The 26,662-nt window shown below is 36.6% G+C and overlaps 2 protein-coding genes across 2 annotated transcripts in view; both read left to right on the top strand.

Moving 5' to 3' along the window:
- ppp5c (protein phosphatase 5, catalytic subunit) overlaps positions 1-2,389 on the top strand; it is a 35,311-nt gene extending 32,922 nt beyond the window's left edge. The window contains exon 13 of the mRNA XM_082180661.1: positions 1,544-2,389. Within this exon, the coding sequence (XP_082036787.1) occupies positions 1,544-1,606 (63 nt within the window). The 3' untranslated portion in view covers positions 1,607-2,389. The remainder of the gene's footprint in view (positions 1-1,543) is intronic.
- Positions 2,390-9,493: 7,104 nt separating this feature from the next.
- LOC309506717 (BICD family-like cargo adapter 1) lies at positions 9,494-25,372 on the top strand. The gene is given in 11 exon segments (XM_082180651.1): positions 9,494-9,527; positions 9,530-9,759; positions 11,096-11,311; positions 15,045-15,161; positions 15,574-15,720; positions 16,162-16,341; positions 16,649-16,798; positions 18,320-18,397; positions 22,950-23,050; positions 23,176-23,296; positions 23,579-25,372. Coding segments are annotated over 11 exon segments (1,563 nt in total). The 5' UTR covers positions 9,494-9,508; the 3' UTR covers positions 23,783-25,372.
- Positions 25,373-26,662: the final 1,290 nt, after the last annotated feature.

Raw genomic sequence — 26,662 nt, forward strand, 5'->3', positions numbered from 1 at the left:
TGTGTAAGACCCACATTCCCCCATCAGTTCAGGCCGTACCCCGCCCTGTCTGTATGATGAAATTCGCGTCTCAGCGACGCTGCCATATGTGGAAGAGTGCGGCTTCGCCCCTCCCTCTTCCCGGACTCCCTGTGAGTTCCCTGAGTGATTGTGCACTATATGTACCCCGGGCTTTCGCCCTTGGGTCTTTGGTGTCAGATCTCAGCATGCACGGCGTTTTGCATTGGGTCCCCTAGCGTAAGATATCTTACGCAGTACGAGAGACCTCTCGTAAGAGAACGTACTCGGTTACTAACGTAACCTCGGTTCTCTCTAGAAGAGGGAACGAGTACTGCGTATCTTGCCGTGCATGCACACGCTCTGGTTGCTTCGATGATGAAAAACCAGATAATAGCTGCCTGCGAGCGGTATTTATAGGCCTAGACCACGCCCATTTCGGCGGGACGTGACGCAGCGGGCGCGAAGTGCCCTGATTGGGTCTGGCGTCACGCCAGGCCTCGCTCGATAGGCTGCTGCAGTTGCCGCAGAGCAGCCAATAGGCGCGCGAGCTGCCTCGCCTATGTCTGCATGCTGCCGCAACGCGTTTTGCATTATTACAAAATTAAGGATAATTTTTGGCTTCAATATCTCGCGGAAAAAGGATTTTCCCCTAGCGTAAGATATCTTACGCAGTACTCGTTCCCTCTTCTAGAGAGAACCGAGGTTACGTTAGTAACCGAGTACGTTTTAATCTCATAAATGGTCGTGTATTGATGGTGTGCTAAGCTAACATGCTAGCTAGGCCCAAAATAAAGTAATTTGACATGATCTTGAAAAACATTTAACTAAATACAGAGTTTTAGACTTATCATTTTCAGATTTTAAATATAACATGGTCACACATATGGCTTTAGCTGCAGTGCATTTCTAGATTGCTACAGTGCCCACTTAAATTTTATTTTCATGAATATGTTTCATAAAAATAAATTTCTAATAACTTTACAAAACTTTGAAGCTATTTAAAAAATGTTTTTTTCATAATGACAATAATTAATCTACATTTACAATAAACTACCAGGTGTCAGCTTTCAAATGAGATCATACTTGTGCTTTTAGTGCAAAGGGTTCATGAACTGTATCTGTTTCAGTTTGGGTATGTCATTTCTGGGGATTTTTCAAAAGTGGCGTTGCAGCTTAACAGGTTAAACTAGATGCTAATTTGCGCTGCTCTTGGTAGATTGCATTGGTCATAACGGAAATGATCCGGCTGTGTCTGTGTTCTTTAATTTGCGCGATGTCAATAGATCACGTGCAGAACTTTCCACTCCCATCGGCGTGTTTTGGTTTTGCGCTCTCTCACGCTAATTTGCCTTGTTTCGTAAATCTGGCCCCTACTTTTTCCTATTGGTAAGAATTTTCCTAAGAATTTTCCAATTGGTGCATCGCACCTGTCATTTTTTACATTTATTATTATTATTATGTGGCTTAGCAAACTAGTATAATTAGACAAAAATGATGTGTTGCAGTTATAAATGTAGTAACATTATTTTTTCCTTTTCCTCAGCCTCATCCAAACGTCAAGCCGATGGCATATGCTAACTCTCTGATGCAGCTGGGTATGATGTAGAGGTTTTCCATTTATCACACAGCAGCTGCTGTGGTCTGAAGTCCACACCAATCCCTCTAAATCCACTCTCACATTCTTCTCATCTGTTTCAAACAAACAGCTTCTTCCTTGCGGACACACACACTCGCACACACACTTTCACATTACTCATCATACCTGTAGTTACATAGGGGAGAAATCACTGAGTCATACATTGGCAATGCCTTGACTTTCAAAAGGAAATAGGAATGTAATTTGCTTATTAATGGATGTCATTCTTGGGATGATGCTCCCCAAAAGACCCCCCCCCCATGCCCCCACACCCTTGTCATTTATGTATCAGTTTATGTAGAGCCGCATAGTTTGAATTGGATGTTGCTCTATGATAATGGAGCTGAATTGTACCAAAGAATGGGCAAATGTATACAATGCATCCCGAAGTAAGAGTGCTGATGCAGAATTTCTGCTCCTGTGACCATATTATTATGAGAACCAGAGGCATAAAACCTGATCAACACTTTTACCCAAAGGTGTGTTTCTACATAGGGCCTTTATTTTAAAATTTTGCCCCCATGAATACTTCATAACCCCCCATGTTATTTCATGTTAGTGAAGTTCTGTTGGGAGGGAGAACAGCGTGTCATTTCATTTGTGTAGCAGTTAATGTGTTGTACGTGTCATCTATCAAAAACCATTTAAAAAGCATAAAAAAAAATTAAAAAAAAATTTATAACAAGCTCCATCATTAAACCTGACCCAGAGCATCTGTCTAATCTGTCAAATAAACATCACAAAACAAGTTTAGGTACTGTGTTACTCCAGTAGTTTTCTTCACACACTCTCTTTCAGAATGGGCAGAAGTGCAGTATTGTGAAGCTCAGTAACTGTTTGGTGTTCTCCACTATGTAGGCAGCTCCCACATGTTCTTTCTCCCAACATGCTTGACGAAATGCACTGGAGATCTTCTATTACCCTTGTACCCTCCACTGTTTGTCTAGCAGATCCTGAACCTTTTGTGTGGACTCAAAATAATACAGCAGAAACCTACCTTCATCTCTTTAAGCGCACAGCAGCCATGTCCCATACCCTTGACTTTTTAGAGAATATCATTATATACACCGACATGTGTGTATATATATATATATATATATATATATATATATATATATATATATATATATATATATATACTGTATCATTGAGATTTCTGTGTATGTTTGGAAAAAAGAAGCTATTGAATAAAAAACGCCAGTCCAATAATATAGAATGTTGTCATACCTTTTTTTGTGAACGATATTTGTGTTTTAGTTTAGACATGTGTTGCACTATAGTGACACAGGTTGGCAGTATCAGCATTGGCTGCGGTTGATAAGAAAAGGAGCGTTTCATTAATTCAACGGGGACTGAATGGGAAAATGTATCGTTTTATGTTTCAATATTGCACAATAGGCAACATGTCTGGCAGTATGTTTTGAATAAAAATTGAAAAACGGACAAAAAAATAGTTGTGTGACTTTTGTGACTCCTAGAGATTTAGCTGGTCTTATCGACCCAGAGCAGTATTTATTTGAAAGCTACTGAGAAGTTCACCTCTAACCCATTATAGGACCATAAAGTGTGTTAGGTCAGTCAGATAACAGTACAGAATTCATGGCAAAGGAGTTTCTATCACTGCTAAACATGAACTGCATTATGCTCGAGACTTCAGAACCATTTACACCTATCAAAGTTAAGCTTCTTGAAATGGCAAGATGGCTCTCAGAGAGCAAAGGTTGTGGACGGTGTCTGTAATGATAACCGAGAACAGATGCTACAATAGTTGAATATGAAGCAAACATGCACTGGCGAGGAGAAAACCTAACTTTTCCAAACTAAGGGTACTTGTTTCCATATGTTACACATAACAAACATTACAAAAAGAAATAATGAATTTCACATTAAATAATGTAAAACAGGAATTTTTCAAAAACAGCCCTGCTTGTTTAGTCTTCTGTTGTTCAACTTGTCAGAAAGTGTGTTGCTGAACACTCCTGTTCAACCTGTAAATGCTCCCAATGAGCCAAATAATGAGAAAGAACCAAATTGCTTACCACAGCTATGCAGACGACACACAGCTGTACTTAGCCCTATCGCCTAACGATTACAGCCCCATTGACTCCCTGTGCCAATGCATTGATGAAGTCAACAGTTTGATGTGCCAAAACTTTCTTCAGTTAAACAAAGACAAAACTGAAGTCATTGCATTTGGAAACAAAGATGAAGTTCTCAAGGTGAACGCATACCTTCACTCTAGGGGTCAAACAACTAAACATCAAGTCAGGAATCTTGGTGTGACACAGAGTCAGACCTTAGTTTCAGTAGTCCTGTCAAAGCAATAACTAAATCAGCATACTTTCATCTGAAAAATATTGCAAGAATTAGATGCTTGTTTCCAGACAAGACTTAGAGAAACTTGTGCATGCTTTCATCACCAGCAGGGCGGATTATTGTAATGGACTTCCCAAAAAGACCATAAGACTTAGAATTATAAGGTTCTATCTCCACTTTTGGTCGAAATTGAGTTTTTGACATAATATGATCCATTAGGTGTTTATTAATGCCTGTGTGGTGTTATTTTTGTAAAAAAAAAAATTTTTGTTAGTAGTTATTAATAAAATAAAAAGGTTCCATCTCTCCATTGCCAGCTGGGATGTAAAAACTTTGATGCTCAATATCTCAGAACTACCCTAAACGGAGATAGAACCTTATAATTCTAAGCTCACGAGTTGCAGCTCATACAGAACGCTGCCGCCAGGATTCTGAGCAGAACCAGAAAATATGAACATATCACACCAGTCCTCAGGTCTTTACACTGGCTCCCAGTTAGATTTAGGATTGATTTTAAAGTATTATTACTGGTATATAAATCACTCAATGGCCTAGGACCTCAATACATTGCAGATATGCTCACTGAATATAAACCCAACAGATCACTCAGATCATTAGGATCATATCAGCTAGAAATACCAAGGGTTCACTCTAAGCATGGCGAGTCGGCTTTTAGCTATTATGCCAGCCGCAGCTGGAACCAGCTTCCAGAAGAGATCAGATGTGCTCCTACAGTAGTCACATTCAAATCCAGACTCAAAACACTTCTGTTTAGCTGTGCATTTACTGAATAAGCACTGTGCCGCTGTTCGTCCGACTGTTTGTACTGTACTGTATTTTATTTTATTTTTCTAAACTGTTTTAATTATTCTTATTTCTTTTTATTATTTTAATTTCTTCTATGTAAAGCACTTTGAATTGCCATTGTGTATGAAATGTGCTATATAAATAAACTTGCCTTGCCTAGACAGACACAGATATGTATTCTCCCAGCCAAAAGGGGAGCATGGAGACTTTTGAACATCAAACTGAGACATCTGGGTAGTTCTCAGACAGAGGGAGATGAACATTCTAACCAGTCTTACAGAATGTGTGACGTACCACAAACTTTCACAGAAGCTATGAGTTTAAATAAATCCCAGATGTGGGCTTAGGCCATGAAAGAGGTCACGGGCACATTTACTTTAACCTGACTGAGGGGAAACATGCAGTGTGGAGTTGATGGGTCTAAGACATACAAGGCCAGATATGTTGCTAAAGTTTATAGCCAAGTGATGGGCGTAGAATACAAAGAGACTTTCTCACCAACAGCAAATATCACTTTAATACGAGCCTTGATAAAAATGGCAGCATAATATGATCCTGACCACCAGATGGATGTAAAAACAGCCTACTTACATGCTCCAACTGACTAACATTTACCAGGAAGAGCCGGAAGGATTTGAGGTGAAACCAGACATAGGGGAAAAACTAGTTAAGTGGTTTAACACAGTCATGTAGCAACTGATAAGCATTTCATACATTTTAAAGGCTTTTATTAGCAAAAACATTCAATATAAGAGTCAATATTTACAGTGTTTAGCCGCGCCGCCTTCAAAACCTTTAATTTACACTGGCATTCTGGATATCAGCTTCTGAGCCAAATCATGACTGATGGCCACCCATTCTGGCCTTATTAGTGCTTGGTTTTGGTGAAGCTTTTTGCATTTATTTAAAATGCATCTGATCACTCTGCACACTAATCTAGAAACAATGTGAATCAACACAACTGAAGCAGAAACCCATGTGAAACACAAAGTTTATTTCACTGCCAATACTTCTGGCCACGGCTGTAGTTCACTATTAAGTAGTCCAGTGGGGTACTTCAAATTAAACTTAAAGGGATACTCCACTTTAAAATGAAAATGCTGTCATCATATACTCACCCTCATGTTGTTTCAAACCTGTATGAATTTCTTTCTTCTGCTGAACAGAAAGGAAGATATTTAGAAGAATATCAGTAACCAGACAGTTTCTGGTCTCATTGATTTCCATAGGAAAAAAATATACTATGGAAGTCAATGAGACCAGAAACTGTCTGGTTACTGATATTCTTCTAAATATCTTCCTTTCTGTTCAGCAGAAGAAAGAAATTCATACAGGTTTGAAACAACATGAGGGTGAGTATATGATGACAGCATTTTCATTTTAAAGTGGAGTATCCCTTTAAGTCTCTTGTTTGAGTCCTTTGTCTTGGACAGTATGACATTTACCTAATTTCCTTCAAGGATTATGATAAAAATCCTAAAAATATACCTTTCTAATATATGTTTGTTATTGTTGCAGTATTATGTAAATAGATAAATTAAAGTAGTAAATAAATAAAAATCTGATTTGTTTTTGTCCCAGTGCCTCAGTTACACCAGTAAGATGATTAGTGGCCATGTACAGGAACATTCAAATTAAAAACCATTTCTTCTTGAGATGTAATGTTTTCATTTGGTTAAGGTACTTATTATTGTATTTTATGAAGACATATTGTAACATATTGTAAAGTAATGTTAGAATGTGAGAAAAACGTGTTAAACATCAGTAGGATACTGTATTAATTATCCAGCAGTGTTGTATATCCTATATAATTAGCCTACATATTAATCATTCACAGTAATGTGAATATATAGTGTATAATATAATATAAATATAGTGTAGGCTACTAACCTTGTGTTGTGTAGAGGTAAAAAGAAAGAAAGAAAGAAAGAAAGAAAGAAAGAAAGAAAGAAAGAAAGAAAGAAAGAAAGAAAGAACTTATGTCTCAAACTGTAAGGGCACACCATAAAATTGCAGAAAAAACAAACATGAGGTCACTTTGGTAATAAACTTCAGACTACTGTTGTGTTGCATTGAGAATTTTTATTTCATTGACTAGAATATAGTGGGTGGAGTGAGTGACTCCACAAGAGACTTTAACCCCTTCAGACCTGAATTATGTTTTAAGTTTCTGAAAAATATAAAATTACATTTTCCCAGCTCATGAGGCTTCTATAAATGAGACCAAATAAAAAAATAAATTAAAAAAATTGCCTTTAATTGTAATTTTTTTTGTCCATTTCAATGGACGTCAGGTCAAAACAGGTGTACTTCACAAAAATGTACCAACATAAAATTAAATAATAAACATAAAAATTGTTAGTATATACTTATAGCTTTTTCTCAAGGTCAAAAACTTTTCAACAGTATACCATTTCAACTTTAATTCTGAGGTTTTTGTTTTACAGATTGCACATTGTTTGTACCAAACTAAATATCTTAGAATCAATCAATATGGTCATGTTAGAGTCATTTTCTTTGCGCATCTTTCTTTTTTTAGTTAAAAAACTTGAACATTACAACATTTCAACTTTAATTGTAAGGTTTTTGCTTTATAGATCGCACATTTGTTTATTAATAACAAAATAAACCTAGGAATCAATCAATGCATTCACGTTAGAGTAATTTACTGTGTGCATCTTTGAAACAATTTCTCTGTTAACGATTTTCTTGTATTTCTACAGTACATTACTGGCAACATGGTTGCCATGCATGATGCATGTATTTTGATTTCCAGTAACTGTACTGTAATTCACTTTACAGTACACAAGATGAGTACTGTACCAAATAGTACTTTACTGTATTTGTACTGTATTTCGTCATTTGTTCTGCTTTTGCTGTAATTAATTATACGGTATTGTACTGTAATATCTATATTGATACATTACTGCTAAATATTATTATAATTTTCTAAATAATTACTAATAATGATAATATTATATCATAATAATATAATATGTAGTTATTAGGAAAATATAGGCTATAGTAGGAAATAATACTATGGAAGTCAATGGCTACTGTCAACTGTCTAGTTACCGACATTCTTTAAAATATCTTCTTTTGTGTTCAGCAGAATAGAGAAACTCATACAGATTTAGAACAACATGAGGATGAGTAAGTGATGACAAATATAATTTTTGGGTGTTACTATACCTATAAAGGGATAGTTCACCCAAAAATGTAAATTAGCCCATGATTTACTCACCCTCAAGCCATCCTAGGTGTATATGATATTCTTCTTTCAGACGAATACAATCGGAGTTATATTAAAAAATGTCCTGGCTTCCAAGCTTTATAATGGCAGTGAATGGTTGTTTCTGTTTTGAAAGTCCATAAAAGTGCATCTATCCATCATAAAAGTGCTCCATGCGGCTCTGGGGGGTAAATAAAGGCCTTCTGAAGCGAAGCGATGGATTTGTGCAAGAAAAATAATTCATATTCAAGTTACGCTTTAGATTTAAGTCAAATCCATATGTTTCATTAGTCATTTTACTTTATAAAGTTTTAAATAGGGATATTTTTCTTACATCTCCATCTTCCTCATCACTCCACATAAAGTCAACATCTGAGATATTTCCATCAGCTATATGTTCAAGCACTTCAAGAACTATATATTCTGCATATGAAAAAGTTTCAAAAATGAATCGGTACTGTGATATAGATTTTTTTATATAAGAAATTTCAATCAGCATTACTGGACTTCAGTTACTGGATTGTGATTTCAGTAACAGGCTTTTGAACCCACTGTCCATTCTAATGGACAGACACATTTGAAAAAAAATCCTGATTTAAAACTTTAATAAGTTAAATCTTTCTATTGTACATACAAACTATGAAATACTGGCAAACATATCAAAAAATGTAAATAAAACCATAGAAAATGTTGCTTGCTTCTGTGTTTGGAGTGAAGTGCTGCCATTTAAAACTTCAATGTAGTGTTTTTTTTAAATAATTACTACATGCAGAGCTTTACTGCCATTTGATTGGATGACAAGCGTCCAATCTAATGGACTGCAGGCTTTAAACTAGGTGAAATGCTCCAGAAGTAAAAAAAAAAAGAAAAGAAAAAAAAGGGGGTTGACATGTGATGTCCATTGTAATGGACGCAGGGTCCGAAAGGGTTAAACTTTGGTGGAAGTCCCGTGCCCTTTTGGAGTTCCCCCACCCCTTTAGTTCAAGAGTTGAAAACCATGTGTAAAACATTTTTATTTTTTTATAAATCGTAAAGCTCATTGTGTGTTTTCTAAGCTTATTTTTATTGATTCGTACGCAAATTTCCATTTAATTTTGTCTGAATTATATCTAAAATCTGATTTTAGATATTTGTGAATAAACCATCTGTTTGTTAATATGTGCAATGAATACGTGTAAAAATAATAACCCCATTATGCTAATCTCGTTTTTTCTCCGCGTAGAATGAAATAGCCTGCCATCTAAACTATCTAAGGTCTATTTGGATGTTGTAGGCCTGTGATATTCTCGAAAAGTACTTACTATAATATTTAGTACATGTAATAGTTTAGAATTTGTTTAAAAAAAAAGAAAAAGAATAGGTGACGAGTCACCTGAAACTAACCCACAAGCCCAACCCACACACGACGCGACACCAGTTCCTTTCCATCATCCGCCTTCAAGAAAACCATGAGCAGACTGGGACTCCCATACAGAAGCACAAACGCGTGGAGCGTTTTCACTCATAATACACACGCCATGAGTCTGGGAGAAGAGCTGTAAAACAAACACATAAAATGGAAGTGGAGGAAGGCTTCTATTCATATGAATTCAGCAATGAAGCCGGTCTGCCGGTGTATAAGGACAGTGAGGAGCTGTTCGAGGCTCTTCGGCAGAAGGAGGATGAAGTTCTTCTGGCTGCTCAGGTGGGGAATGCTCTGCTCTTAGAAAACAGACAACTGAAGGAAGACAGAGACACACTTCAGGACAAATACATGCAGCAGCTGGAGGTGAGACCCAAGTTTCCATGTCTCTGCAGCTTAATAACCGCACGGTGTATTTATAGAGAGTCGTCATAATTTCCGTCATTTTGTTTGTCAAGTTTACCAGCTTTACAGTAATAACAGGAAAAGAATTCAACAAAGTTTGTTTCTGATTGCCGTTCTGGAGAAAACAGTGATGTCCTCGTCCAGCTCAGCTTTGTCTTTTTTTTTTTTTTTTTTTTTTTTGGGCGACACTTTAGTCTTCTAAAGGTTTCTGTTTTATATAAAACGTAATAATATTCATTTGTCTACTTTCATGTCTCTAGATCTACTGTAACCTACAGTATGTATACAATATTGTATGCTGTTGTCCCTAAATGTTTTTGGACACTTTTAAAAACATTTTAAAGCAAGTGTAATCTGATGATGTTAGAGCTTTCCTCAGAACGAGCCTTTAAGCAACTGTGGTGTCATGATCATTTTTAGTTTCTCTCAGGTTCACAGGTCTTCTTTTCAGCACTGAATATTGTTTTATCACTTCAGACTTAAATATACACTTAAGACTCTCTATCTTTCTTTGAACAGTTTTCTGTTCTGTTTTATTTTAACAGTGTAGCTACTTACTTTAAGGCAAATTACACTTGCTTTGATGGTTTGTTATCTAATACAATCAGACATTTTTTAGTTTTCAAATACTTTTGCAGGCCAGTTTATGAATATATAAAGACGTTTTCTTTGGCAGATTTTTTATTCAAAATTTCATGCAACAGTAAATGTAACTGTAACACTTTACAATAAGGTTAATTAGTTACTAATTGAATAATTACCTTATAATTTAGAAATGAGATCTAAAATAAGAAATGAGAACAGGTTCACATCAGATTTCATGTGTCTTGTCTCATTTAATGACTGCAAATCAGATTCAGTTAAAGGATTGTTACCTTAAAAGGTTTGTAACCTTAAAAGGATTGTTCACCCTGAAATTAAAATTCTGTTATCTGTTGTCGTTCCAAACTCATATCACTTTTTCAGCTGTAGAAATAAAAACAAGATGTTTAAAAATATATAATTTGATCCCATTTGCTTTTATTGTGTGGATAAAAAACACTGAGATGTTTTTCAAAATATCTTTTGTGTTACACTGAAGAGAGAAAGTCATACAGGTTTGAAATGACATGATGGTAAAAGTGTGGAAGACTGTCATTGTAAGTTTACTACTACTAAAAATAAAGATTACACAACAAATGCCTTGAGCATAGTTGTGTTTCTCTGTAGGATCCACTATTAATATAAAGTTAAGCCGTGTTGTTTTTATAACTTGAGTGTGATATCTCAGGTTAAAATGTTGTGATTGTGTCCTCAGGAGCTCCAGCAGGGCAGGTACGAGCTGCGAGTGAAGCTGGATATCTGTCAGGCTCAGTGGGAGAGTCAGGTGTCCGAGCTGGAGCGAGATGTGCAGGAGCTGCAGGCGCAGGTGGACACACTCAACCAGACTCTGAGTGAGGCTGAAAGTGAGAAGACCAGACTGAAGCATGAGCACAGCGAGCAGAGCCAGAGACTCAGAGAACAGCTGCAGATGGTCAGTGACACCTACTATCCTCACATCACACAGCTTTTACCCATCTTTTCAAGCATCACTTTTACCAGTGCTCATATTTTGGTTAGTGATCTGAACAAACATCAACCCCAAGTATTAATCCTTGGCGTATCATTGGAACTACTGGCATGAAATGACACCTCAAGTAGTGCAGCGTTTAATAAATAATTAAATGATGTCAAATCAAAATCATTGTAACCTTCTCCCTCATATATGTAGTGATCATAGTGACAAGCCAGTTTTCATGATATGATCATTGAAGGCTGGTGCATTTGTTGCTTTGCCAGTGGAAAGAGAGAATGTGCTCTTTTTTAGCCAGACTTCAAAACCTGACCACACACGTAATATACACACACATATGTAGAGGGCAATAAAAAAGACGATAACGATTAGAAGGCCAACAGTGCAACAGATACTGTCTCTCGCTCAGAAAAAGATGACGTCACACTGTTCCTTGCACAGTATAGCAGATATGAAATGGTAAAATGAGCCATTCACACATTTTAAGTGCTAAGCCTGCAATATTTGCTTTAAGTAAATCTATGGGTAACCCTTACAATAAGGTTTTAGTTGTTAACTACACAAGTAAACATGAACGAACAATGAACAGCATTTGTTAATCTTAGTTCATGTTAATTTCAACATATAATACATTTTAAATTCAATTTTTTTATCTGATAACATTAATGCTATGTGAATTGTATTTGTATTAACTAACATTAACAAAAATTAATAAATGCTGTCAAAATATATTTCTCATGGTTAGTTCATGTTGAATAAAGCATTTACTAATGTTAACAAATGGGACATTACTGTAAAGTGTTACCAATCCATAAACAACAACAACAAAGTGGTCTCATCTTGTGTCTAGAGTAAAGAGTGCATGATCACAGTATTTGTCTCTGTGATTGTGGAAGTGCTGTTTTGTTGCATTCCTGTTTTCTTTCATCATCCTTTCCATATGAGCTAAAGCACAGCAACATCTGACTCATATTCCAAAGATAATTGTATGAAACTCATAAAAACACATTTCAGCCCAAAATCAAAAGAGAAAAACAAGAAAACATATTTTGCATAAAGAAAATGAAACATATTTTAGGACAATTAATATTTTTTCCCCACTATTATGTTATTTTTGTATTATTATAATTTAGTTTAGAAATTTTGTTCAATAATTCATATTATTTATAATGGTTATTCTCATTACCATAATACAGTAATGTTTTACATTATTACAGATTTAAGAGATAAGATTTTTTTTTACTTTGTCCAAAAAGTCAAACAATGAAGAACTTGTCTAAAAATCAACAACAACACAAACCATTTTACCGTATAGATATAATCTAAATTTAGATCCGCCTGCTCCTGTTGACTCATTCACACACGTTGCTCTCACATTGATCTGATATCTAATCTCACAGGTTTGTTATGCTCAAGGTCAAGGTTTACACATTACACATTTTATGTGTTTGTGCACTTGCCAGGATTCCCAGTTCAAACTCTTGAGCTCATTTAAAGAGCTGTTTAATCACAGTTTTGTATTATAGACATGCCAAAACACCAGGGCTGTATTCTGTTATGCGTGTAGTCATGTGTTATACGTAGTAATGGCTAACTCATACTGTTCCACTGGGTGGTCAGACTGGTCACTGGTCCCTCACCCTCTCATTCTCCACATGACAGTCGACTGAAGTAGACGTCTTTGACAGTTTTTTTCCAAGAAATCAAGTTCAGGAAACACTGATGTTGACTGTATGCATCCTGTCCTGCTCTGAAGGAAGAGGAAGTATCTCTCACTCGTTCCACTGCGGCTCCCACCATCTATAAGCTCTTTTTTTACTGCTCTCGAACAGTGTCTAGAGTGGAGTTATAGATAAGCGACTTTTATGGTTCGGTTGGAGATATGCTTTTGTCAGTTATGGTAAACAGACCTTGAATGGTGAGTATTTAAGCTATACTTTTTGAGGCAAAAGTAAACTTGTGTGTCTGTCTGTGTGGACCAGTGTCCCCACAAAGACAGTACAATATTAACGTAATATGCTTATTGAACATACTCAAAAATGTCTTCATAAAAATGCTGAACGTTTTTTGTGTGAGGGTTTAGATTAGGTTGGGTTAAATGTGTGTATTTGTAAGTATTCCTTATACCTTCTGGTGTTACATTTCATAACATACTCTTATTACCTGACTGTTTGTACAGTACAGAGGCGTACAGAAGCACTAAGAGAGTCTATCTGGGGAATACAGGGTAATTTAGAGGAAATCGGCCTCCCCCGATTGTTTACAGAGAAGGCTCAAAACAAGCATTTGTTTTTCCAGGGAAGCTGTGCCTTCCTGTTCGAGAGAGTAAACCTCTCAGGATGCTTCAAACACGCATCATTCAGGAGGATCAGTTTGATTGTGTTGTTGTTTCTTATATGGGACAAAAATCAAGGGTATTTGTAAGAACATGAACTTGTTTCCTCTGCACACTTTGAATTCACCTTTAAATAGGTGTACTGGAAGTGGAGAGTTGTTGAGGTCACTCGAATCTTATTCAGCAAATCAGTCAGTTTAATTGCATGATTTGTAAATCATTCACACTTGTGCTGTTCTCCAGTCACCTGACCACGGTGGACCAGTCTTACGTAATGCCACACCTACCCTCAACAAACTGCATGATTTGAGCTATGCGTCAAGTGTAACAGCAATAGTGATGCATCCCACCATCAAAAACACCATCAATGGAATTAAACTGGTTATATACAATGTTCTGACTTTAGAAAATAAAGTCTCTAATAAATAAGTCTTGAGTAGGGAGCCTCCAAATTCATGAACCGAATTTGACAATGTACACAAAGTTGCTTTCAGAGTTGTGTGCAACATTAAGTTGTTCCCTGATTTTTCTTGTTGGTTTTCCTTCCTTCCTTCCTTTTTTAAAATTTTTTTTTTAAGCAATTTCACTCTTTTTACCATATTTGTAAAAAAAATAAAATAAAAATAAAATATTCTAGTTCTTTAGTGTTGATTTTCGACTGCTAGTAGTCCCTTGAGAAAAGCCTGTGATACAATCTGATTAAGAATAAATTTAGATTTATTGGTTTGGAGACGCCACAGGAGGTAGATGGCTTGCGGTCTGGCTTGGGGCATCAGCTGGCAGGAGTGTTATTGAATGCTACAGGAGCTGGACTTGTGCTGGTTAACATAATGGCGTGTTTAGCTTTATCTTCAGTCCTGAATAGCCTTTCCCTCAAGGGACCACTAACCTTGTGCTGGTTGGCAGTTGAGTCTCATTGAACCAGGACCTCTTGCCACCCCTCAATATGCTGTTGGGCGTGGGGTCATTCCCCGCCCCCATCCCATACACACTCACAGTGACTATCTAGGATGATGATGATGCCACCACCAAGACTAAGATGCCAAGCTGCATCTGTCATGTGTCTCTTTGATCTGGTTCTGAGCGTGTGTGATGAACGCTGAGGGCTGTCCAGTTATCTGCTGATTCAGGTTGGTCACCACAGGCCTCCCAACGCCCAGTGCAGGCTTTTGTTCAGCTCTTATCAAGCGAACGTAACTCCTTTTCATTATGAAAATGGGACACATTCCTTAGTGGAAAAACACGTCTCTTTGTTACTGTTGCTTTCTCTTCTTAATCGCGATCCATTTGATTTGTGAACACACTGCATGTATTTGAAAGTTTTGTGGTTGATAAGTGAGCTGTGTTGTGTATGTTTAGAGTATGGAAGTGGAGCGAACCATGACCAGCGAGCTTCAAAGACTTAAACAGGAAATGAGAGAAAGGGGGCATGCCAGACCCCAGGATGAAGAAATCATCAATGCTCTTAGAGAACAGGTGAGAAACGGTTCCATACCTGCAAACTCAGATATCTGTATGGCATTATATACGATAAAAATTAAATATACTCCAAAAATAGTCCAGCACTGATTCTGCAGCTTTCCATGCATGCTTGTTTATTAAATATTATATAACAGTTCATTCCGAACCTCAGATTTGATTGATTGAGAGACGTTTAAAGAGTGCTTTCACTGCTGTATCACTCTGTTTGTCTTTGTGGCATTCTAGACTAGACCATGTGTGCAATTCTTTGGAGAGAATTCATTTAAGGATTATAATAACATGCAAATTCTTGAAACCCCTTGATAAAGTGACAGCATCTTTAGCGTGAACGATTGTAGTATTTGCTGACTTTAAAGTTTAGAAAGTTGTGATAAATGTTTATGTGTGTGTGTGTGCGTATGTTCAGGTAGCGCGGCTCACGCAACGGGAGCAAACACTTGAACAGCGCTTGAAGATGACTTGTCACGAGAATGAGGAACTTAAAGACAGTGTGTCCTCACTGCACAAACGCCTGGATTTACAGGAACAACAGAGTCACACACACATACAACAGGTTCGGTCACACACACAACACACACTCACAGACAGACTATGCTCAATCGAGCAGAATGCTGAATGGTAAATGATAAGGCGGGAAACTGTTGCCTGTATAGGATGGTCTTGGATTTCTGTCTTAAAATTTCAGTACAGTTCTTATTATAGATAAGTGTTTTTACATGATCCAGAGATGACAAACCTTCTCAAATGCTGATGTTCTGCCATTGTGTTAGTACAAGATGTCTGTGTGTGCACCAGAGGGAGAAATCAACCAGGGCTCAGGGCAAAAATCACACCAAAAGTGGCTAAATGTTTGTTTTATACACCTGTATAAGCCCTTGTAAATGTAAAAAAAAGCTAATTTCTGGGTCAAATGTTGGCTCTTTCTAGAAGATAGCATGCACACATTTGTACATAGCCTACATGAGTAATAATACATGTTTTCCCTGTGTCTCAGCTGGCAGAGGCCTGGCGAGACGTGGATGGGGCTCGTTCCTGGGCACATGAGCTGCAGTCTCAGGTAGAGGCGCTGCAGGAGGAGGTGGCCCTCCAGGAGAAAAGTCACAATGACAATTCTTTACTGTCTGAGCTGGAAAACAATCTGGACACCGCAGACTGGAGCCTGGACAAAGAACAGGTGATACACTGAACTGTTCTCACTGTAACCTGATAATGCCAGATTGCACCACACTCTACTTTCAAATAAATGTGTTACAGGATATTTTTCGTGGGCCTGGTTAAAATGAGTACACGTACAAGGGACAGTGTAACAGGTCACCATTTCTATGGTCATCTTTTGACCACATTTAATCAGATTTTAATTAGTCCAACAGGGTAACAACTATTCCATGTAGATGATTATTAAAGCAAGTAGTAGTCTTCTGTCACGCGAGAATAGCCTAATCAAAGGTCGCCAACCTCATCTACCTACCCTTGCCCAGCAGGTCTCTCGGGAGGTGCACTACATCCTGGAAGTGCTTCAACCTGTGGCCGACAGAACAGAGGCTGAGCAGAACTCAGATGACAGCCTGCAGGGCATGCTGGGACAATTGAAACATGCTGCACAATGGATAGCACAGAGCGAGACACTACAGGTGAAGTTGTTTTGCAGCACACATAGGAGTGGCCAAAAGTGATGTCCGGAGGTGATATTTGTTTTTAACGACCTTATAAGTTCAAGTAAACCATCAAAATATTTTATATATTTTAAATATTTTAAATACGAGGGAAGAATGAAACACTAAACTTGGTTAAAAGGTATTTAAGTGAGCAATAAGGGACGAGAGGATTTTTTAATGAATATGGGACTGACCTGAAGGAAAATGCTATGTCTAATGTAAATGCAGGTACACTCGCTTACTCGATCTCACAATACTCTACTCTATAAGCTTCAATGAACAAGATCAATGAGAATATAATAAAGCCTATGTTTACGTTGCTAAGATGGTTGCTAGGGGTGTTGTGTAGTGATACATAGAATCGTTGGGTGAAGTGGTCCCGTGTTTTATCGTGAATAAAAAATAACCATTTTATATATATTTTTTTTTATAATATTTGAATAAAGGTTTAAGATGTAAAATTTCCTTGGCCTGAAAATCACTTTTGGCCACTACTCTATATCTTCAAGTATAGCTTCATTCAGACCATATCAGTTATCTTTTATTTGTCCTCATGGCTTATAAAAAGTTTTGACATTGGATGAATCTTACGTAACCTGTCAAGAACCTTCCCGGATCATATTCCTTTCATATTATAAGGGGGAAAAATAACAAGTGAAGTAGTTTGGACCCTGGTGTTTTTGGATTGGGATTTTCTATCCAATGCAAAACAAAATAAATATATATATTTTAAATATAATTTTAACTGTAATGTGATTTTTTTTATATATATTATATATTTATTTATATTATATATTATAATACTAAAAATGTATTACATTAATGATCTATAAATAATTAATTCAGCATCAGTATGAAGATAATTACTAAGAATCTGACTCAGATATTTGACAGAAAATGAACTAGTTTATGAAAATAATGCAAAACATATGATGGTACTATAAAACATGCAACACATTTCTTTCTTTCTTTTGTTTATTTTCTTTTCTTTTTAATTATTTAGAGGTAAAATGTCACTGAGACCTGTTTTTGTGAGATTTGCCCATTATGAATGGAGAAGGGATCAGAATATATATTATGTACTGTTAATTTGCATCAGTAATTGCTGAAGTGTGCAATGTTATTAATGGACAAAAAGTTTGGATATTAAACAAACTTTCCACTATGCTATTGATGCATTATATTGCTAGTTTATGTCAGCTGAGATTGGTTGAGTGTTGGTGTAAGCATTGAAGTGGGAATTGTGTCAGGGTTTTTTGCTCAGGTTGGGTTGTTCAGTAAGGATCAACAAAGCCACAAATGTAGCCAGAGGTAGAGACTGAGAGAGAGAGAAAGAGGGAGAGATTGAACAGAGGGCTGTTTATGTCTGTTACATGATACTGATGCTGAAGAGAGATACACCCTGCCATCAAGGCCTAACAAAGGCGACGCTTCACAAATTCTCCCAGGCTAACCTCCATGCAGTGCTTAACGCTCCTGTATCATTTGTTTCTGCAGGAGATGAGGAAGCCCATTGTGGGACCGGTGAGCGATCCTTGTGAGAATGTCATCCGGATACAGGAGCTACAGGATCAGGTAACGTCTATCCATGCATTCAAGCTTTCAGCCACAACCAATAACAGCCCAATACCACTGTCACTGACCTGGGGTCAGTTTCTTAAAAATGGCTCCATTCTTTGGAGGGCCTGAGGAATGTGTATATATATATATATATATATATATATATATATATATATATATATATATATATATATATATATATATATAAAAAATGTTTTTTTTGTTTTTTTTACAAAGATTCACGTCTTTTCCTGCTGGGATTCTCAGCTGAATTGAGACATTTAACAAATGCAGTCAATTGGTGAATGTGTTGCGAGTCTCCAATAGATATGCTTTTAGGAAGAGAAGAATATTACATGGCAAGACATGTAAAACTGGTCCTCCCTCACTGACTCTTATTTGGGCCTTTCACACTTTAATTGGCTAAAGGTGAAATGTGTCATTTCTGGCAAAAATTATAATTTGCATAATTAATAGTTGTTAAACACCCCATCTAAATGACATTGCTTCACCTTTAAACTCACTATTTACATAATCCTGGCTTATCTTGTTCTATGTTTTACACTGTTCATACTTTGCCCTAGGGTTAACGTCTATCCTGGGTCAGCAGTTTTCAAGTTTTGGGTTAGCATTTTTTATTTGCATATTTACAGTGGAGAGAATAATCATTTGAACCCCTGATGATTTTGTAAGTTTGCCCACTTACAAAGAAATGAAGGGTCTATAATTTTGATGGTATATTTTAACGAATAGAGACAGAATATCAACCAAAAAATCCAGAAAAAACACATTATATAAAGGTTATAAATTGTTTAGCATTTGATCGAGTGAAATTATCCCCAACCAACCACCAAGAATTCTGCATCCCACAGATTGGTTATGTGATCCTGTGGAACACAGATTAGCCCTGTCACTTTAAGAAAGTACTCCTCATGTCAGCTAGTTATGTGTATAAGAGACACCTGTCCACAGAATCTGCATCTTCCATTCCAACCTCTCCACCACCATGGGCAAGACCACAGAGCTGTCAAAGAACGTCAGGGACAAGACTGTAGACCTGCACAAGGCTGGAATGGGCTACAAGACCATCAGAAAGAAGCTTGGTGAGAAGGAGACAACTGTTGGCGTGTTTATTCGGAAATGGAAGAAATACAAAATAACCATCAATCGCCCTCGGTCTGGAGCTCCATGCAAGATCTTGCCTCATGAGGTAAGGATGATCATGAGGAAGGTGAGAGATCCGCCCAGAACTACACAGGAGGAGCTTGTTAATGATCTCAAGGCAGTTGGGACCACAGTCACCAAGCAAACCATTGGTAACACACTACATCGCAATGGATTGAAATCCTGCAGCATCCGCAAGATCCCCTTGGTCAAGAAGGCACATGTTCAAGCCCATCTGAAGTTTGCCAATGAACATCTAATGATTCAGAGAAGGCTTGGGAGAAAGTGCTGTGGGCAGATGAGACCAAAATCGAGCTCTTTGGCATCAACTCAACTCGTCGTGTTTGGAGGAAGAGAAATGCTGACTACGACCCCAAGAACACCATCCCTACAGTCAAGCACTGAGGTGGAAACCTCATGCTGTTGGGCTGTTTCGGGTACAGGGTACAGGACGAGTTCACCGTATCGAGGGGCCGATGGACGGGGCCATGTACCGTAAAATCTTGGACAAGAACCTCCTTCCTTCAGACAGAACACTGAAGATGGGTCGTGGATGGGTCTTCCAGCATGACAATGACCCAAAACACCCTTACAGAACAAAAATATATGGGAATATACTGCAAAATGTAATGCGATATATTACATAATACATTTTCAAATATGGGAAACTAGTGCTTATATTTTTCAATATACTGCAATATATGCATTGACCATGGCTATATATTAATGAATATAAAATATTTATAAATGAAGACAAAAATAGGATTACATGTAATATTCACAAAGTTTTACTCTTTATTGTGTACATATATGCACATAGGCCTACATGTTCCCATATAAATGTGAATGTATATTCACACACATACACACACACATTCACAGAATGAGTTACAATATATTTCTAGTTCCCAGCATGCTTTGCTTCTGACTGACTTCTGAAAGGAGAGCAAATGTTAAAACTAAGTGTTATTTAATGTGTTTTACTCAATATTAATATAGGAGGAGATCTGTTAGTGTTAAAGGTCCCATGACATGAAATTTTCACTTTCTGAGGTTTTTTAACATTAATATGAGTTCCCCTAGCCTGTATATGGTCCCCAAGTTTCTAAAAATTTCAATCGGTGTAAATCGAGCTTTTGCTATCTTTCTCTGCCTTTGAGAAAATGGAGGCTCATACGCGCTGATCTTGAATCTCCTCCTTATGACGTCATAAGGAGGAAATGTTACCTCCCCTGTCTCTGCTTTGCCCGCCCAGAGAATATTTTCCGCCCATGAGAAAATGAGCTAGGAAGTAGGAACGCGCGCGCGCGATTTTAGTTTGTCCACGAGAGATATCATGGCTTTTGAGCGAGCGAAGCATAACAATTGCTCAATAATTGGATGTACAAATGAACACCGAAGGGTCAATACAGAGCTGGGCTTGCTGAACGTCTGAAACTAAAGTCTGGATCACTCTCTTTGGCTCAGCTACACACCTCGGACAAGTAAGTCAACTAATTATATATAAGTGTGTTGCTTTACTGTTTATGGTTACCTAGATTTTACACGTAGAATGTGGCTGTAAAATTAGCTATGCAGTTTATGTGTGTGAATACACACACTGTAACGTGAGTGTTGTACACGTCTTTGTTATTTGGATAACCGTTTCCTGTTGGTTATGTGGCGCGTGCGATATCCGCATTTCAAGATCGCAGAGCTTGATGGAATTGTAATAAGATAAATTACAGACGTTACAGATCTCATGAAAAGGCAACAGTAGGTTCGCGTTAGCTACATGATAATAACTGTAAACCATCCGAATAAAGTACCGTATCCAAACATAATATTTTAAACTAACCATTCGGAAACGTCCTGCTGGAGCCGCTGAGTTGCAACTTCTTCATCCGTTGCTTCTCCATCTGGATCAGATTCTGGGTCAAACTGAAATGCTTGAAAGACTGCGTGTCTTCGTGCCATTGCAATATATCCAACGTAAACATGCACGCCACGTTACCGTTGCGCAAGATGGTCAAGGCCACACCCACCCTCCACCTTGCGCCGCCTTTCTCCTCCTCATTAGTATTTAAAGCTACAGACACCGAAACGGCCTGTCTGAAGGAAGCTCATTCTGGGACTGGCTTGTAGTGGCTATAATTCTGCACTGAGTCTGAATTTTTGGAAAGAGATTTCAGATACAGTACTAGGGACCACTAATGACTATATTAAAGCCTACAAAAAGTAGCATGTCATGGGACCTTTAATGTTCTATTATTTTGGAATTTAAAAGTGGTTCTGGTATGTGTGAGTTTTTGGGGTCATTGTGCTGAAGAAGAGAGCCTGTGGTTCGGTTGACGATTGGCCAAAGACCATTCAAACTATAATTACTATATTTAATAGAAATGGCTGTGTACTCCTCAGCACAGTGATAGTATTTTGGTGAAATACTTTAATACATGCAGGTGTGCTTGAGCTTTTGATAACTAGCTTGAAAATATGAAACATTTATAATGTAAATAAAATAAAATAAATATATGGAATATATTACATTATATATTTCTCTATATATGTGTGTTTATTTTGCATGAGTAAATATATCTGCAATATATTACACATGCAGTACCATATCTGATCACATACTGTATACATCTATATATTATGTAATGTATTACTGAATATAAAATTACATACATTATGATATATTAGTATTGAAATATTTCAATATATGAAAAGCGGCAATTCCTTATGTATTATTCAATATATTGTAATATATTAACACAATATATTATTCTGTATATTTTTAAATATATGGTTAAACCATTTAATATTGATCATTAATATATAGGAAATAAATTTTTACTCATTTCACTCATTGAAATGCAAATCAATTTATGACCTATATATGTGTTTTTTCTGGATTTTTTGGTTGATATTCTGTCTCTATCCATTAAAACAAACCAACCATAAAAACATGTTTTACCCTTAATTTCTTTGTAAGTGGGCAAACTTACAAAATCAGCAGGGGATCAAATAATTATTTCCCCCACTGTACAAGGTTATCAACATTGATTGGACATCAATGCTGAAAAAAACACAATGTGTGAAAGTTTCTGCAACTGAAAGCTCATCAATATTTCACGAGGCGCACTCATAGTTTAAGAGCACTTGTCTGTTTCTAAACAACTGCCAAAACAGTTTTTCCCATCTGTACACTACCAGGACAAATATTTAAAATATGTCTCATTACTTTAAAAACATGTTGATCATTGAGCTTAAGCTTAAATGCTTCGAAGTTTTGCAAGCAAGCAGAGCAAATACTGAACATGCATGTTTCCATGTTCTCTGAGAGACATTAAGGTCGTTATTAGTTGCATTAGACATACATTTGCAAAACATATTAACCATAATTTTTTGGCACCCTCTCCAGAATGAGCGTCTGATAGCAGAAAACACTAAGCTCAAGCTGCGACTCATGGACGAGGAAGTAGTTCAGCAGGCCATGAAGGACAGAGACGATGCCATCGCAAAGTAAATATTAAACACTTACTTGGTACTATGGTTCCTTAAATGAGAAAGAAAATATACATAAGATGATTATAATTTATTGTAGAAAGGTGTCATTTTTAAGAAAGTGTTGGTTTCCTCTCATGCAGGAAGACAGCGATGGAAGCAGAGCTGCTGAGGACTAAGCATGATATGATGTGTTTAAACAACCAACTCCTGGAAGCCATTCAGCGTAAACTGGAGCTGTCGCAGGAACTGGAGGCCTGGCAGGTAGAAAACTGTAGTTTGATCACAACAGTGGACTTACAAAAGTCCTCACTTATGGATTTTCAGTTGTTAGGATTATGTTTCTGATGCTGTTCAGTGGTCGTGCTCTGTCGCCCCCTGCTGTTCACAGTGGAAGCATGCAGCTGTTTAATGTGCCATCGTGGAACTGCGTTTGAGATTAAATTAATTGCTATTAACTAGCACATAGACTACATAAATAATTATGAGCAAAAGAATAAAAACAATAATATTTTTATATAATAATGATTGGCGTGTACCCCTCAGGACGATATCCAGATTATCATCAATCAGCAGCTGAGGAGCCAACAGCAGACAGAACAGCAGCAACCGCCCCAGAAGAGATCGACGGGGCGTCTTTCTTTCCTGCGTAAGTCCAGACGGCCCTCTTCTTCCCCCTCGGTCGTGTCAGAGATTAGCCCAGAGCAGAACCTGTCCCACTGGAGAGACTGGCTCAGACTGAGCAAATGAACCGGCTGCTCTGCCTCAGACACTTATGGTCAATGCCAAAAACACATTCTAACCATGTTAGAAAACAATGAAAAAAAAACCAAAAGAAAAATTGGAGAAAAGACCTGCTTTCACATGTGCAAAAACACGTGGTCACATGTGGAACACACACTTTGCACATGTGAAATCCATGTGATGGTATACTCATGGGGTTTTTCAGTAAGGGTTGGCTGAATCTCACAAAAATGCATTTCTCCCCAAACTAAAAAAAAAGAAGTCATATTTTGTATGAAGATAATGTATCTTTTTAGAACCACTGGTTTTTTTTTGTTTTTGTTTTTTTGCATTGACAAATTTTGACAATCAAGCACATTTCCCTCTCAAAATTCTCATAAATGTAATGCATCCAGATGTTTTACCTATTATTTCTTTATTTTAATTACCAGTTTTGTCATACGTGGCTATGATTTTACTCTCTCAGTAAAAATTTATGAAATATAAATATTTGTAATATTTTTTATTTATTAAAGAATAACTGAAACATAAATACTGTGGTATATACGATGGTATATGCATATTTTAAGATTTCAAAATACTTGTATTTTTGCATTACAGTAAAAAGAATAAGATATTTTGTTGTGATAATGGAATGTGCTATGGTTGTAATCTTATTGTCCCTAAAAATTCATTTTTTTTTTCAATCCTTATGCAAAATAGGATTTCTTTTTTCTTTCTATTGACTTTGGAGTGAAATTTGCTTTTAAAAGTTTTTGTGAGATTTAATTGTATATTATGAGTATTTATAACTACTTTACAGTCATATGATTTTGTAGAAATTGTGTTTATTTAAATGGTACTATTAATTTACATGGTAATTGTTTGCAGCTGTTAAATCCTAAATGTAAGTGATGAAAGAATCAATACAATGACATCATGCTGGTCATGATCTTGTTTATTTGAATGGCATTTCACATAATACTATTATGATATAATAACATTACACAGAAAGAAACATTTACCTGAACTGCAAGTATGTGGGCATGAAAGTATGTTTCAGTAGACTATAGTGAAATACCCAAAATGGTGCTTAAGATTTCAAAAACTGACATTGTTCAATGCAATGATGCTCTGTATCATATGAAGGATCTGTAGCGCTCAAACTTGTGCCATTGTAATGATTTAAAGCCTGTTCACACCAAGAACGATAACCATAAAGATAACTCGATTAGCATTCACACCAGCACACGACGTTGTTCTGTTTATTTTATGCACACGCTGCAGTTTTGTTGTCGCTTTAAATGCTCAAGCATTGATTGATAAAGCAGGATTGGCTGTTTTTATTGTTCATCAGTTGGAAATCGTTCTGAAAGGGATTCCAACGATATCATTTCTCTGTGTAATTTCTTGACTTTTAGAACCATATCTTTATTGTTATAGTTATCGTCCTTGGTGTGATCGGCCCTTAAAATTATTCAATGGCCTTTGTGCTCTGGCACAGTTCTTCTACTAGAAGTGTGTTATCATTAATGCAGTTTTTAAAGCTAGTTTTGTATGTAATTTATATATTTTTCAATGTGACAGATTTGTACAATTAAATGTTTTTATTATGAACAGTCTTCAGAATATTTATTGAGAAATGCATTGCACTCCAGGCATGTGTGTTTTCCATTGTAAAAATCATTAGTTATTAACTTAGGGGCCCGTTACACGACACAGTTTTAGCTGAGAACAGAAAACTTTTAATGCTCTCTTTTAATGGTGTTTAATGGTGCTCTCTTTTAACTTTTAATGGTGTTCATTTACACAACAACAGTGTTTTGGTGGCCTGAGAACTTGAAATAGTTTTTTTGTGTGCCCGCTTCGTCACTGGTAATACAGTGCAATACATTATTATAATAAACAATTTTTTAAGGAATAAAGCTATACATTGAACAAACTTTTATACAAGGAACAATGAAACAACCCCAGATAATGAATGTTCACTAATACAACATCACATTGCCCAGGTACAAAAGCACATTAACACAGTCATGTCATCACATTTCTTCAGGGAATGGCCAAGCATATCAGAAAGAAACAAAACAAAAGAGATAAAAAATCACAACAAATTAGTAAGACAGATTGCACTGCGCTCAAAGCAATGTGCACAACAGGACATCTTGTTTTCCCAGGTAAAGGAGGATATAAATTCATTGATTGAATGGATTTTAATCATGGCGGGCAAAAAAAAAAGTGTAAAAAAATTGAGACAAACAGAGAAAGTACTCCCATCTTCACGAAAGTATTCTTACAGCCAAAGTAAAAGGAAGATCTCTTCAAATCCAGATGAATTATTATAAGGAAACCATTCACTTTTTTTGTATTTATTTTATATCCTGAAAAACTTCCAAACTAACCTGATAATAATACAATCTCATATGGGATCACTAATGTAAAGCAAAATGTATTCTGCATATAGAAACATGCGATGTTCAATATATAGTGAAGAATAAAAAGTTTTGCAAATACTATTAATTTGTTTCAGGTTGCTTGTTTGTTTAGAGTATTTTATATTTTACAGGAATAAGAAGCAACTATTTTTAAGCTGGTGAACCAAAAGCTATTTGATTTGTATAAGAGATTAAGCATCTCCAAAGATCTACATGTGTACATTTTAAGATATTTGAAGGCAAAAAAAAAAAAAAAGAAAAGAAAAGGGGATAATAGGTTTAAAACCATGTCTGTGGGCATAAATTATTTGTAAAGCAGATAACAGATTCTTAAAGATGGTTAAATGTTACATTAAATGATCGGCACTGGAAATACAGAAGAGTTGTCTAATTTCTTTCCTCCCAAAGTGTATTAAAAAGAGTTCAGTAAAATGTATATACTTTATTTCATCTTTGAGTTTGAGTTCGTCAT

This window comes from Leuciscus leuciscus (assembly GCF_965113295.1).
Source record: "Leuciscus leuciscus genome assembly, chromosome: 9".
NCBI classification, from domain to species: Eukaryota; Metazoa; Chordata; class Actinopteri; order Cypriniformes; family Leuciscidae; genus Leuciscus; species Leuciscus leuciscus.